We start from the raw sequence: 16,664 nt of genomic DNA on the forward strand, positions 1-16,664 counted from the left end.
TTATTGTTTTGTGTTGGACTGTGATGTTATGCATTTCATAGAGTCCTATTATCACTGCACCCTAACACTAATACTGTGTTCTTGAACTGTTGCTTGTATAAAAGGACTGTTGTGTAAACAATATGATAGTATTATCACCTCCCACTATTTCAGGGACATGTAACCATTTATTCTTCAAGCTCTTTCCCTGACTGCGATCAGAGGGGGATCTACCTTCCAGCTGCTCATATGTATTAAAGATTCACTATTATCATTTTAAATTTGGCTCTGCCTAATCTTTGGCTCGAGTTTTCCACAACATTTGGTGCCATGACCCGGATGAGAGCAACTTTACTTTTTGACCTGTTTGGCGCAGCTTGGACCCAGACATCCCTCTGGCCACAACTTAAAAAGATAAGAGACCTTATTCAAAAATCTCTGTGAGGGACTGTCTGTTTTCCAGCCAAACCTTAATGGTGAAAAATATATTGTCCTCTTCATCCACAAAATTGTGGTGTTCAATTTGGCAGAACAATTTTATAAGACTGAATCTGTCTGGTGTCTCCAATAGTGGGAATCGGTTTGCCGACATATAGGGGTTGGTTTACCTTCAATCACGTGATGCAGGAATTGGAATCAGTTTGCCTACATCTAGGAAAAGTACTTTATAGCAGGAATCGGGTTGCCTGCAAGCAGGAATTGGATATTCTGTAAGTAGTAATAGGATAGCCTGCAAGTAGGAATCGGATAGCCTACAACTAGGAATTGGATAGCCTACATCTAGATTATAGTTATAATATATATAATCTGTTTGCACACATGAGAGGGTTAATGAAGGTGGTTAAAGTAAGTAAGAAGGTTGAATGAAGGTAATTGCATACATTTGACTTTAATTGTTTGGTTGGTATTATGATGTGTTGAGTATAGTGAGGAAGTGATAGACCAGTGGTCAGGTAGAATTGTGTCGGGTGATAGATGTAGTTGGAAATCAAATCAATTGTTATTTGTCACATACACATGGTTAGCAGATGTTAATGCGAGTGTAGCGAAATGCTTGTGCTTCTAGTTCTGACCATGCAGTAATATCTAACAAGTAATCTAACAATTTCACAACAACTACCTTATACACACAAGTGTAAAGCAATGAATAAGAATATGTACATAAAAATATACGGAGGAGCGATGGCCGAACGGCATAGGCAAGATGCAGTAGATGGTATAGAGTACAGTATATACATTGGCCTATACCTGTTGTTCGTGTCCCCTCATTTTTGCCACAGGCTATGAGCCGGCCTGTGACACTAGTGATACATTTATTACATCCAATTTTTTATTATTAAAGTGGCTAGAGATAGAGTCAGTATGTTGGCAGCAGCCACTCAATGTTCGTGATGGCTGTTTAACAGTCTGATGGCCTTGAGATAGAAGCTGTTTTTCTGTCTCTCGGTCCCAGCTTTGATGCACCTGTACTGACCTTGACTTATGGATGATAGCGAGGTGAACAGGCAGTGGCTAAGGGGGTTTTGGTCATTGATGATCTTTTTGGCCTTCCTGTGACATCGGGTGGTGTAGGTGTCCTGGAGAGCAGGTAGTTTGCCCCCGGTGATGCGTTGTGCAGACCTCACTACCCTCTGGAGAGCCTTACGGTTATGGGCGGAGCAGTTGCCGTACCAGGCGGTGATACAGCCAGACAGGATGCTCTCGATTGTGCATCTGTAAAACTTTGTGTTTTTGGTGAAAAGCCGAATTTCTTCAGCCTCCTGAGGTTCCTTCTTCACCACGCTGTCTGTGTGGGTGTACCATTTCAGTTTGTATGTAATGTGTACGCCGGGGAACTTAAAACTTTTCCACATTCTCCACTACTGTCCCGTCGATGTGGATATGGGGATGCTCCCTCTGCTGTTTCCTGAAGTCCACATTCATCTCCTTTGATTTGTGAGGTTATTTTCTTGACACCACACTCCGAGGGCCCTCACCTCCTCTCTGTAGGCCGTCTCGTCGTTGTTGGTAATCAAGCCTACCACTGTAGTGTCATCTGCAAACTTGATGATTGAGTTGGAGGCATGCATGGTCACACAGTCATGGGTGAACAGGGAGTACAGGAGAGGGCTGAGAACGCACCCTCGTGGGGCCGCAGTGTTGTGGATCAGCGAGTTGGAGATGTTGTTTCCTACCCTCACCACCTGGGGGCGGCCCGTCAGGAAGTCCAGAGCCCAGTTGCACAGGGCGGGGTCGAGACCCAGGGTCTCAAGCTTAATGGTGAATTTGGAGGGTACTATGGTGTTAAATGCTGAGCTGTGGTCGATGAACAGCATTCTTGCATAGGTATTCCTCTTGTTCAGATGGGTTAGGGCAGTGCGCAGTGTGATTGCGTCGCCTGTGGACCTATTGGAGTGGGTCTAGGGTGTCAGGTAGGGTGGAGGTGATATGATCCTTGACTAGTTTCTCAAAGCACTTCATGATGACGGAGGTAAGTACTATGGGGCGATAGTCATTTAGCTCAGTTACCTTAGCTTTCTTGAACTGGAACAATGGTGGCCCTCTTGAAGCATGTGGGAACAGCAGACTGGGATAAGGATTGATTGAATATGTCCGTAAACACACCAGCCAGCTGATCTGCGCAGGCTCTGAGGACGCGGCCGGGGATGCCGTCTGGGCCGGCAGCCTTGCGAGGGTTAACACGTTTAAATGCTTTACTCACGTTGGCTGCGGTGAAGGAGAGCCCGCAGATTTTGGTAACACTGTATTGTCCTCAAAGCGAGCAAAGATGTTGTTTAGTTTGTCTGGGGGCAGGACATCGTGGTCCGCGATGGGCCTGGTTTTCTTTTTGTAGTCCGTTAATTGACAGTAGACCCTGCCACATTGAATTGCGACTCTACTTTGTCTCTTTTTATTTTTTTAATTGTACCTTTATTTAACTAGGCAAGTCAGTTAAGAACAAATTCTTATTTTCAATGACAGCCTAGGAACAGTGGGTTAACTGCCTGTTCAGGGGCAGAACGACAGATTTGTACCTTGTCAGCTCAGGGATTTGAACTTGCAACCTTTTGGTTACTAGTCCAACTCTCTAACCACTATGCTACCCTGCCGTCTCTATACTGAAGCTTAGCTTGTTTGATTGCCTTGCGGAGGGAATAGCTACACTGTTTGTATTCGGTCATGTTTCCGGTCGCCTTGCCCTGATTAAAAGCAGTGGTTTGCGATGTCAGTTTTGTACAAATGATGCCATCAATCCATGGTTTCTGGTTGGGGAAGGTTTTAATAGTTGCTGTGGGTACAACATCACCGATGCACTTGCTAATAAACTCGCTCACCGAATCAGCGTATTCATCAATGTCCGACACTATGCAGAACATATCCCAGTTCTGTCACGCCTTGGCCTTAGTTATTCTTTGTTTTCTTTATTATTTTGGTTAGGTCAGGGGGGCTGATCCCTTTCTGGGTAGTTTGTAAGTCAATGGTTGCCTAGATTGGTTCTCAATTAGAGGCAGCTGTCTATCGTTGTCTCTGATTGGGAACCATATTTAGGCAGCCATATTCTGTGGGTACTTTGTGGGTGGTTGTCTTCTGTCTTTGTGTCATTGTACCAGATAGGACTGTTTCGGTTTTCACATTTGTTGTTTTGTATTTTTTAGTGTTCTCGTGTATGGTCTTGATTAAACATGTTGAACTCTAACCATGCTGCATTTTGGTCCTCCTCTCCTTCCCAGGAAGAAAACCGTTACAAGTTCACGTGATCGAAGCAATCTTGAAGCGTTGAAAAAGAGAGATGAAGTGATAAATGTGTGTATGATGGGTTAATAGAGATTTTATAAATGTGTGTGTATAATGGGTTACTAGAGATTTGATTAAGTAACAATACAAAAACCTGGAGAAAACAATAAAAATTGAATTGATTTGGCGTAACAATAGGGGACTAAGAAAACAATTAGTAATCATGGGTGATACACCCTCTAAATGTTCCTCAGCTCCCGTAACACAGCATCAACCACCACCACCAGTGGTTTTGTGTCCTCCACTGAAAACAGAAGCCCTAACAGCAGTAGTGTTACACTGCTATGCTAATCGAGTAGATTGGACAAAAATTACATCCTGTGTTTCGAATGATGGTGAAGATGCCCATGGTTTTTTGATCAGAATGAGAGACATATTTTTTCAAGCACTCTGGAATGGCGTCTGATGTGGAGGGGGTTCACAGCCCCCCTGGTATCAGCATTATAAGTGTGGGTTTCCTAACATACTGACCAGACCGGACATGTCGCATGCGCAAGCATCGCAAAATACATTTAGAAATCCATGTTATTCAATTAATGCACCCACACTGCTTGCAGGCCGTTGCTAAGGGCTAAAATAGAACTCCTTTCTATTTCTGACACAGATTGCGCTGAAAGTCTCCTCATTGGTTTATAGAAGCAGGTACCCACGTGCCATCTCCCCATTGGTTATACCCACATGGGTGATTGTTAAAACACTGTATATATATATATATATATATATATGACATTTGTAATGTCTTTATTGTTTTGAAACTTCTGTATGTGTGATGTTTACTGTTAATTTTTCTGGTTAATTTCACTTTATATATTCACTTTATATATTATCTACCTTACTTGCTTTGGCAATGTTAACACATGTTTCCCATGCCAATAAAGCCCTTGAATTGAAATTGATTGGAAGACAAACTGTTTTGCCGGTAGTCGTGGTAATACTATGAAAGTTTAGATGCCGATCACCATATAAGTTCAAAGATGAAAAAGCCTGGAAGGAGATGACTAGAAATGATTTGGTTGGCCATTTTATGTGGATTAATTGTCGTAGTAGAGGACCTTGTGAATTTCAGGTAAAATAACAACTCAATGTTTATATCCCAGGACAAATTAGCTAGCAACAGCAAGCTAGCTAAATAGGACAAATTAGCTAGCAAGTGCAAGCTAACTAGCTAAATTGCATACATGTTTAATGCTTTTCGACCTGTCCCCAAATTAATGGAATTGGTTCAGAGTTTGTTTAGATATTTTAACCTGCGTGTCGTGATCGCGTTTGGTGTAGGGGGACAAAATAAATTTATGCACAATAGCGCACGATGGCGCATGCGCTCAGCTGGTTTCGGTTCCGTGTTAGAAGGTCTCTGAGATACTCAACCAAATTACTCCAGGTTGGCAAGCTAAAACACTACCGGAAATTACTATCCTACTTCAGCATTGCAAGGAAACTATTAAACATAAATCCACAAAAACTGACCATCAGCTACAGTTTAACATGACAGGAGCTTTTTCAACCTGGGGGCCGCGGTTGTAGCAGGGGACGGGGGTCGCAGCCATGGGTGTGGGTGTGACAGGGGTTGTAACAACGGAGCAGCTAGGGGGGATAGAAGTAGAGATAAAGGCAGCTTCTATTATCACGACCCCAATCACTGAAGAAGTGAATGCTCAAAAATAAATTAAATGCCAGCCACAATAGGGACATCTCTCAGGGGAAATAACATCCTTGATACAGTAATGCCCACAGGTAAAGGTGGACCAATCTGGCCCAAACATTATGGTAAAAATACAGGGAAAATAAATTCCTATTTTGGTAGATATTGGTGCTACTACATCCACCTTTAGTGAAGAAACTGGACTTGACTTACCCCCAATCAATAAAACTGTAGCCGCTTATGGGATTTCCTCCACTCCGGTACTACATTTTGAAACAAAACCCATGCCCTGTTCTATAGGACCAGTAAATGTTGAACAGGATTTCCTATATTCAGCCACTCAAACATTTAATTTACTGGAAAGAGACTTGCTGACAACACTAAACGCTACCATTTATTGTACTACCAATTAAGTTTTTGTTGATATCCCTAACAATTCTAAACCAATTCATGAGTAGGGAAATTGAACCTCTCCCTGGGACAGAGAGGGAAACTGTCTCTGTCTCAAGTTCCAGACTCATTATGGACAGACCACTCCAATGTCAGTGTACTGATAGGCAGTGCAAGCCCAGTTATAATATATGTTGATCCTAAAAGAAACTCTAGTCTCGACAGCTACCTTAAAAAGGAAGCTCCCTCCATTTTCTCTCCCCTCCTTCTGAATTGGCTGATGTATTCATAATTTTGGCGCATTACATTTACATTACATTTAAGTCATTTAGCAGACGCTCTTATCCAGAGCGACTTACAAATTGGTGAATTCACCATTACATATTAATCTCAAAATAGAAATTTAATGAGCGTGAAACAGAAAGTAAATATCCAACGGAAATTGGATATTCACTCAAATACAAACAATGCCTTCCAATAAGGAAAAGTAAAAGGGGGCAATGGCATCCCAGTGAACAGAACTTATCATGTTTTTGTTGTTTAAAAAAAAATGTTTTGTTTGTAGCTCTAGGTACAATAGGGGTGAGAGCAGAACATTGTTTGAGAGTGATCCATGTGTATTCACAGAAGTGATTGAGAGGGCTTTCCTATTGGAAATAGTAAAGGGTCCTAGTTGAAGGAAACAAATATGGAGACTAGTGAACGTAACAAAGACCAGGATAAAGCACTAAATAAACTTCAGTTAGTGCTAAATACCGCTGCTTAGAATCCTGACTAGAACCAAAAAAATTTATCATATTACTCCAGTGCTAGCCTCCCTACACTGGCTTCCTGTCAAAGGAAGGGCTGATTTCAAGGTTTTACTGCTAACCTACAAAGCATTACATGGGCTTGCTCCTACCTATCTCTCTGATTTGGTCCTGCCGTACATACCTACACGTACGCTATGGTCACAAGACGCAGGCCTCCTAATTGTCCCTAGAATTTCTAAGCAAACAGCTGGAGGCAGGGCTTTCTCCTATAGAGCTCCATTTTTATGGAACGGTCTGCTTACCCATGTCAGAGACGCAAACTCCGTCTCAACCTTTAAGTCTTTACTGAAGACTCATCTCTTCAGTGGGTCATATGATTGAGTGTAGTCTGGCCCAGGAGTGGGAGGGTGAACGGAAAGGCTCTGGAGCAACGAACCGCCCTTGCTGTCTCTGCCTGGCCGGTTCCCATCTTTCCACTGGGATTCTCTGCCTCTAACCCTATTACAGGGGCTGAGTCACTGGCTTACTGGGGCTCTCTCATGCCGTCCCTGGAAGGGGTGCGTCACCTGAGTGAGTTGATTCACTGATGTGGTCATCCTTTCTGGGTTGGCACCCCCCCCTTGGGTTGTGCCATGGCGGAGATCTTTGTGGGCTATACTCAGCCTTGTCTCAGGATGGTAAGTTGGTGGTTGAAGATATCCGTCTAGTGGTGTGGGGGCTGTGCTTTGGCAAAGTGGGTGGGGTTTATCCGTCCTGTTTGGCCCTGTCCGGGGGTGTCCTCGGATGGGGCCACAGTGTCTCCTGACCCCTCCTGTCTCAGCCTCCAGTATTTATGCTGCAGTAGTTTATGTGTCGGGGGGCTAGGGTCAGTTTGTTATATCTGGAGTACTTCTGTCCTATTCGGTGTCCTGTGTGAATCTAAGTGTGCGTTCTCTAATTCTCTCCTCTCTCTCGGAGGACCTGAGCCCTAGGACCATGCCCCAGGACTACCTGACATGACTCCTTGCTGTCCCCAGTCCACCTGGTCGTGCTGCTGCTCCAGTTTCAACTGTTCTGCCTTATTATTATTCGACCATGCTGGTAATTTATGAACATTTGAACATCTTGGCCATATTCTGTTATAATCTCCACCCGGCACAGCCAGAAGAGGACTGGCCACCCCACATGTGCTCTCTCTAATTCTCTTTCTCGGAGGACCTGAGCCCTAGGGCCATGCCCCAGGACTACCTGACATGATGACTCCTTGCTGTCCCCAGTCCACCTGGCCGTGCTGCTGCTGCTCCAGTTTCAACTGTTCTGCCTTATTATTCGACCATGCTGGTCATTTTTGAACATCTTGGCCATGTTCTGTTATAATCTCCACCCGGCACAGCCAGAAGAGGACTGGCCACCCCACAGACTGGTTCCTCTCTAGGTTTTGGCCTTTCTAGGGAGTTTTTCCTAGCCACCATGCTTCTACACCTGCATTGCTTGCCGTTTGGGGTTTTAGGCTGGGTTTTTGTACAGCACTTTGAGATATCAGCTGATGTACGAAGGGCTATATAAATAAATTTGGTAAGGAAAGTAAAATGCAAAGATTCATGTTAATCACGATCTTTCAGTTGATGTCAAATTTAATGAGTGCTGTCAGTATGGTGAATGGTAGTACTGTATGTTATTAGTGGCTTCAGATAGTACTCTAATAATGCAATATCTTAGTAATTTGGAGACGCTAACATTTCAATATAAGGTCACATGACGAATACAAGTGTGAAAAGCATTTGGTTGCCATTGCTTGGTATTATTATGCACCTAAGCGAACAGAGGGTTTGAGCTTGGGTCTGTTATTAAAATAGAGGCCGCCATTTGGTGTTTGGGTTCAAGATAAGCTTCCTGTGGACCCATAGGTAAGCCACCAGTGAAAGTGAGTGGAACTCACTGAACTCAGGCTGTAAGGGACACAGTGGAAACATTTGGAATAGAGGTATGAATAATAATTTCCAATAATTATTATTTATAAATTTGTTGGAGGTGAATAATACCAGTGATTTAAGTAAGAAGGTAATTTCATCGAAAAACAATCTGTTTCAATTACGTAGAACACTGTCCAAAACTGAAGTGAGTCGATCCAAATGTTTAAGTACAAGGACTGTGGAAAAACAAGAAAGAGCTGATAAGCCAGCACCAACTTTTTGAAGGCCCTAGCAGATTTCATATTTTGACTGGTTGATGTCCCAGGGACAGAAAATAAATACAGTGGGGCAAAAAAGTATTTAGTCAGCCACCAATTGTGCAAGTTCTCCCACTTAAAAAGATGAGAGAGGCCTGTGATTTTCATCATAGGTACACTTCAACTATGACAGACAAAATTAGGGAAAAAAAAATCCAGAAAAATCACATTGTAGGATGTTACGAATCCCTTTTGGCCCGACAGTCTAGGGGGGGGGGGGATGGTAATGAGACCCGTAACATAACTCACGCAAATTATTGTTGTGACAAAGTAAAAGTGTGAACGAAATAACCACGACAACAGAAATCTACCGTCAAACTCCAGGTTTATTTATAAACACACGGTAATGGGGGGAGCAGGAAAAGGGGCTGAGCTGGACCCAAGGAAAGAAACAATAAGTATTCAAAAACACCCCTAAGCTAGACTAGCCTACTTTAACAACAGCTAACTAACCAAAAATGCAGTGGGTGGTCCGCCCAGTTCTAACTAGTGTATTTAACAAAGTTCACCTACGGGTAGTGTATGCCCATGGGCGACTTGTCTTGGTTTCCCCCTTTTCCCACCAGCAACAAACAGACACCATAACCAAAAACAATACTCACAGGTGATGACAAAGTGCTATGAGGTGCTTAAACAAAAGAGAGGTTAAGACACAACGCGAGAGTGAAACACAGAGACCTACAGACATGGCATTTACAGAGAGATTGAGCTCTAGAACAAACAAATGATGGGGTTTTTAAACCATGGAGAAGGAACTGTGATAGGTTAGGAAATAGGAGGAGGTGTGTCTTCTGATTGATGATTGATTGTTGACTGATTGGGGAGTGATGATTTTCACCTGTGAGGGGAGAAGGAGAGAAAAGAAACACACACACAGGATACACACACACACAGGATAACTGTATCCGTAACATAGGATTTTTAATGAATTTATTTGCAAATTATGGTGGAAAATAAGTATTTGGTCAATAACAAAAGTTTATCTCAATACTTTGTTATATACCCTTTGTTGGCAATGACAGAGGTCAAACATTTTCAAGTCTTCACAAGGTTTTCACACACTGTTGCTGGTATTTTGGCCCATTCCTCCATGCAGATCTCCTCTAGAGCAGTGATGTTTTGGGGCTATTGCTGTGCAACACGGACTTTCAACTCCCTCCAAAGATTTTCTATGGGGTTGAGAACTGGAGACTGGCTGGGCCACTCCAGGACCTTGAAATGCTTCTTACGAAGCCACTCCTTCGTTGCCCGGGTGGTGTGTTTGGGATCATTGTCATGCTGAAAGACCCAGCCATGTTTCATCTACGCCAGGTCGCAGTTGCAAATGAGAACTTGTTCTCAACTAGCCTACCTGGTTAAATACAGGTGAAATAAAAATAAATAAAATAAATCTTCAATGCCCTTGCTGATGGAAGGAGGTTTTCACTCAAAATATCATGATACATGGCCCCATTCATTCTTTCCTTTACACAGATCAGTCGTCCTGGTCCCTTTGCAGAAAAACAGCCCCAAAGCATGATGTTTCCACCCCCATGCTTCACAGTAGGTATGGTGTTCTTTGGATGCAACTCAGCATTCTTTGTCCTCCAAACACGACGAATTGAGTTTTTACCAAAAAGTTATATTTTGGTTGCATCTGACAATGACATTCTCCCAACCTTCATCTGGATCATCCAAATGCTCTCTAGCAAACTTCAGACGGGCATGGACATGTACTGGCTTAAGCAGGGGGACACGTCTGGCACTGCAGGATTTGAGTCCCTGGCGGCGTAGTGTGTTACTAATGGTAGGCTTTGTTTCTTTGGTCCCAGTTCTCTGCAGGTCATTCACTAGGTCCCCCTGTGTGGTTCTGGGATTTTTGCTCACCGTTATTGTGATCATTTTGACCCCACGGGGTGAGATCTTGCGTGGAGCCCCAGATCGAGGGAGATTATCAGTGGTCTTGTATGTCTTCCATTTCCTAATAATTGCTTCCACCGTTGATTTCTTCAAACCAAGCTGCTTACCTATTGCAGATTCAGTCTTCCCAGCCTGGTGCAGGTCTACAATTTTGTTTCTGGTGCCCTTTGACAGCTCTTTGGTCTTGGCCATAGTGGAGTTTGGAGTGTGACTTTCTGAGGTTGTGGACAGGTGTCTTTTATACTGATAACAAGTTCAAACAGGTGCCACTAATACAGGTAACGAGTGGAGGACAGAGGAGCCTCTTAAAGAAGAAGTTACAGGTCTGTGAGAGCCAGAAATCTTGCTTGTTTGTAGGTGACCAAATACTATTTTCCACCATAATTTGCAAATAAATTCATTAAAAATCCTACAATGTGATTTTCTGGATTTTCTTTCTCATTTTGTCTGTCATAGTTGAAGTGTACCTATGATGAAAATTACAGGCCTCTCTCATCTTTTTAAGTGGGAGAACTTGCACAATTGGTGGCTGACTAAATACTTTTTTGCCCCACTGTATACGGGCACAAGGCGAAACCCAAATGCAGATACAGGAGGCAGGCAGATGGTTGAGCTCCAATATTTCTTTCCCTGACTGCGATCAGAGGGGGATCTACCTTCCAGCTGCTCATATGTATTAAAGATTCACTATTATCATTTTAAATTAGTCTCTGTCTAATCTTTGGCTCGAGTTTTCCATAAGGCCTATTTATTAACCTTTTAAGACCATCTTTTTGAACTATTACTTGTGAATAGCTGTTTTTTTCAACTATTACTTGTGAATTTTTGAGGGCCTGTAAAATTCCCACTGATCAGCGGGACACGTTTTGTTTGTGGGTTTTGACAAAGGCTACTGTTATTGTCCTGTTCGATGGGGACGTTGCATGATTCGGGGCCTATCTATGCTTTACTTACATTCAATCACCAAGATGATACTTTTTTCTTTCAATAATATTTAAAAAAATATATAATATCAGTCCCAAAGAATAGAGATTTGTTTGTTTGTTGTTGCTTTAGAGTCAATTATAAATGTGAAACGATGTCAATAACCGTAAGGTCGATTCAATTCAGGATCAGCTCATAAACCGCATGAGGGTTTATGAGGGTTTAGTTTTAGTGATTGCAGCACCGTATAGCTGGAGTGGCTGCTGCTCGTGCTCTCTCACGAGCTGCGCATCTGGACCAGTGATGTGTATAAACCCTGGATGACTAACAGGGGGCGCTGTATTGAAGCCATCGCGCAGCCATCTTGGTACTCCTCCTTCGTAAAACATGTTTTTGTTTGTTGAAGCGATAGAAATGCATGTATTAATGTCTACATTCGTTTTAGACACGTGTATTCTATTACAGACACCTTAATGCACACTTTTGAATTATATTATGTGAGCTTAACATAAACAAATATTTTGTTGTTGTTGAGATTGCTAATGTTACTGTCCCCACTACAAAAAAAATATACTTATATACATGTTATTTTGTCATTGAAACATTTAATTGAAATACTGTAGAATCACATTAATTCCTATGGAAGACCGCGCCTACCGCGGCGGGCCAATATGGCCGACCGGTGGCTTCAAAGCCACACAATAGACAATACATAGCATCAGCAATCCAGGGTTTATATGCATAATTCATCTAGACGGACGGAGGTAGAGAAGAAGAGAGGATGAGAGAGAGCTGTCCGCACCATGTGAGATCTGACATTTGGATGAAATGATGCGGCGAGTAAATTGCGAATGATAGCTTGATAGAGCCAGTAGGGCTATAGTTTCAACATGGTAACAACGTAGTATATGGGCTACATATGAATTTGACCATCGTGATACGAATCTATTGCAGTTGAGGAGGATGGGCTCGCAACTGGTACAGACTCTGCGTCAGGGGGTTTGGGCATCATTGACAGGAGGTTGGTACCATGACCCGGACCAGAACACATTCAATAACTCCTGTCACCTCTATTTGTGGATGTTCCTTCTTATGTTGCCACTATCACTACATTTGGTGAGTATAAATTCAATCGAAGGCCCAGATCTTGTGTTGGCTTATAAGGTTTAGTGCGCCGCATCACTAAGCGCCCTTTTCATTGACAAACACGGTTCTCTTGGAGCAACATTCCGTTCTAATCTTTTATTTACAGTGATATGTTTTATCCTCAGCACTTAAACATTTCCGCTTATTTATGAATTGTATTGGCAGAAAATGGAATGGTCGCATTTTTCTCTGCATGCCGTTGGCTAGTATGTAGCACAGTGATGGAACGCATGGCTGCCACAGTGATGAAAAAGCAGAAAAGTCCAGGCATTGTAACACTGACTGTAGGTAGCCTACACAGCGTTCACAAAGACAAACGGCGGCACACCTCACCTTCTCTCCCTTTTGGATGTGATAGTATAGCCTACAGCACGCACTCACCTGCATTTGATCAATGTATTTTAGTGGCTAGTAGTCCTACGTCATTAATGATGCTGTTTGGGTTTGGTTTAATTTGGTCAAGATAGCATATAAAAAATACATTCCGGCACCAAATGTTGTGGTTGTGGTCTCTTTAATGTGTCACTTTATTTCCATCGTAATGGAATTGAATGTATTTTCATTTCAAGAATTTTATGCTATTTCTTGTACAGAATAGGCCTACTATGTTTCAGAATATGACCTATTGTCTGGTTAAATAAAGGGAGTTAAATAAAGGGAGTTTCATTTAATATTAATTTTAAAAAAAACACAACGCTTGTTTCAGAGTTAATAACTTGATAAAAAATGTCAAACGACATACAGTATGAACGACTCTGAAGACCAAAAGCCTTCTGATTATTTGTGCAGATGTTAAAGTGATGAAGGACTGTCATTCTTATGTAATGGTGTAATATTGTCCCACCACTAACCCATTTCAAGGAGATTAGTTTTGTCCTCTATTTCAAGTTCTTATTTTATTCCCTATACCACAGAATGTGATATTGTGTCACTTCATAAGGGCCTGAATTTCCATACGTTTGATTTCTCAGAAAATAGATATTGATATATGTTTTTATACAAATAATATAGAAATAGCTCTTGTCAATTAATTGTTTTTGGTTGATATATTACTTGACAATAAAATAGGCCGTAATTTTAAATAAGAATTTGTTCTTAATTGACTTGCCTAGTTAAATAAAGGTAAAATAAAATACAAATTGAATACAATGTTATTGTGTGATTATTATTATTTTTGACTTGGTCCTCAGGGTTTGATGACAAGGAGCTAAACACAAAACGTATGACATCCCTTAGGCTGACAGTTCCTCTGAATTATAGATCAGAGCAAGTCACAAGCCCACAGTTTTACTGTTCATAATTTCATGTAGGCCTATAGCATACCTGTGTTTCAACATAATGAACACCATGGCTATTGCACATATTTGTTTCTATTGACAGGTTGGTTGATTCCTCTGATGACTCACTCATCTCAGTATGTAGCTGAGGGGCCACATGACTACATTATATGGTCGGAGCATTGACTTTTCATTCAGATCATCCTCAGACAATAGTTTTTCTTTCAGTGTCGCTCTTGGCTGTTTGAGCATAATATTTCAGCCCCAAATAGCTGCTTTGGCGTTGTGTTTCAGACTTAATTTGAGACTAGTTATCATATTATTGAGGAAAGGTTGGGATGCACTCTGTGATGAAGAAGATTGCCATTTTTTTAATGGAATATTATTTTATTGTAAGGATATGTGTTTTGAGATATTGAGGGAGTTTGTGTGTTCTATCCTCAGGCTCTTCCGCCCACCACCATGGCACTTAGTATATACTGCACCTCAGTCACCATCTTCTTCATCACGATAAAGATGGTCAACTATCGCCTTCATGTGATGTTTGATAAAGGTGACGTTGTGCCCCCAAGCAGTCTCTCTGATGTCATCCAAGGTGCAGAAAATAAAAGCAACGCGTCAGATTCATGTCTTGCAGCTAAATTAAGGTGAGCCTGTTTATAAAAACAAAACGTATAAGTATTCAGACCCCTTGACCTTTTACACATTTAGTTACATTACAGCTTTGTTCTAAATTTGATTAAATTATGTTTTTCACATCAATCTACACACGATACGCCATAATGACGAAGTGAAAACAGGTTTTTAGATTTTTTTGCAAATATATTAAAAATAAAAAACAGATACCATATTTACATAAGTATTCAGACCATTGATCATCCTTGAGATGTTTCTACAACTTGATTGGATTCCACCTGTGGTAACTTCAATTGATTGGACATGATTTGGAAAGGCACACACCTGTCTATATAAGGTCCCACAGTTGACAATGAGTGTCGGAGCAAAAACCAAGCCACGAGGTCGAAGGAATTGTCTGTAGAGTTCCGAGACAGGATTGTGTCGAGGCACAGATCTGGGGAAGGGTACCAAACATTTCTGCAGCATTGAAGGTCCACAAGAACACAGTGGCCTCCGTCGTTCTTAAATGGAAGAAGTTTGGAACCACCAAGACACTTCCTAGAGCTGGCCGTCCGGCCAAACTGCAATCGGGGAGAAGGTCCTTGGTCAGGGATGTGACCAAGAACCCAATGGTCACTGACTGAGCTCCAGAGTTCCTCTGTGGAGATGAGTGAACCTTCCAGAAGGACAACCCTCTCTGTAGCACTCCCCCAATCAGGCCTTTATGGTAGAGTGGCCTTACGGAAGCTACTCCTGAGTAAAGGCACATGACAGCCCGCTTGGAGTTTGCCAAAAGGCACCTAATGGACTCTCAGACCATGAGAAACAAGATTCTCTGGTCTGATGAAATCAAGATTGAACTCTTTGGCCTGAATGCCAAGCGTCATGTCTGGAGGAAACCTGGCACCTTCCCAACGGTGAAGCATGGTGGTGGCAGCATCATCATGCTGTGAGGAAGGTTTTCAGCAGCAGGGACTGAGAGACTAGTCAGGATCAAGGGAAAGATGAACGGAGCAAAGAGCTATCCTTGATGAAAACTTGCTCCAGAGTGCTCAGGACCTCAGACTGAGGTGAAAGTTCACCTTCCAACAGGACAACAACCCTAAGCACACAGCCAAGACAACGCAGTAGTAGTTTCGGGACAAGTCTCTGAATGTCCTTGTGTGGCCCAGCAAGATCTTGGACTTGAGCCTTATCGAACATCTCTGGATAGACTTGAAATTAGCTGTGCAGCGATGCTCCCCATCCAGCCTGACAGAGCTTGAGAGGATCTGTAGAGAAGAATGGGAGAAACTCCCCAAATACTGGTGTGCCAAGCTTGTAGCGTCATACCCAAGATGACTCGAGTCTGTAATCGCTGCCAAAGGTGCTTCAACAAAGTACCGAGTAAAGGGTCTGAATACTTAAATGTGATATTTGAGTTGTTTTTTGAAATATACATTTACAAAAAAAAAAGTTTTTGCTTTGTAGATTGATGAGGGGAAAAAACAATTCAATACATTTTAGAATAAGGCTGTAACGTAACAAAATGTTGAAAAATTCAAGGGGTTTGAGTACTTTCCAAATGCACAATAGAATGTCTCTTATGGGTAGTGCTTTTGTCTTGAAAAACATGATGTCATCCTTTGATAAATGAACTACCACAGATGGCCACATACTCTACATCTTTCCAAATAGGAAAAGCAGCACGGTTCCTGACAGTGTTGCCATGACAATGTTGACGAGAAACAGGCCGAGTCCAGTCATCCAGGTTACAGTGAAACAGACAGAAACGGACCCTGGGTTGATTGGTGTGGTTAGTGTACCATTATAACTACCCTCGAGCTCCATTCTACTACTATATTATATTATGGAATAGACATTTTTGAGTTGAGTTAAAATGTGAATGAGCACTGCCCCCCCCCCCCCCCATTTCTCTATTCATCATCATCCATATTTCTTGCCCTTACAGGAGTGCCCAAAATCAGAAGACTTAAAGAATACTGAAGGTACTGTACTCTCCTATACTTTTAACACTGGTCTGATTCCCCCCTATAGTGGGAAATGGGTTTTCT

At 42.1% G+C, this 16,664-nt stretch overlaps 1 protein-coding gene across 1 annotated transcript in view; it reads left to right on the forward strand.

Annotated features, from left to right (window-relative positions):
* Positions 1-12,346: 12,346 nt before the first annotated feature.
* pcnx2 (pecanex 2) overlaps positions 12,347-16,664 on the forward strand; it is a 33,921-nt gene continuing 29,603 nt past the window's right edge. Inside the window, exons 1-4 of the mRNA XM_064950318.1 lie at positions 12,347-12,685; positions 14,437-14,639; positions 16,288-16,405; positions 16,562-16,598. Of these exons, the coding sequence (XP_064806390.1) occupies positions 12,533-12,685; positions 14,437-14,639; positions 16,288-16,405; positions 16,562-16,598 (511 nt within the window). The 5' untranslated portion in view covers positions 12,347-12,532. The remainder of the gene's footprint in view (positions 12,686-14,436; positions 14,640-16,287; positions 16,406-16,561; positions 16,599-16,664) is intronic.

This window comes from Oncorhynchus masou, chromosome 31 (genome assembly GCF_036934945.1).
Source record: "Oncorhynchus masou masou isolate Uvic2021 chromosome 31, UVic_Omas_1.1, whole genome shotgun sequence".
NCBI lineage: Eukaryota > Metazoa > Chordata > Actinopteri > Salmoniformes > Salmonidae > Oncorhynchus > Oncorhynchus masou.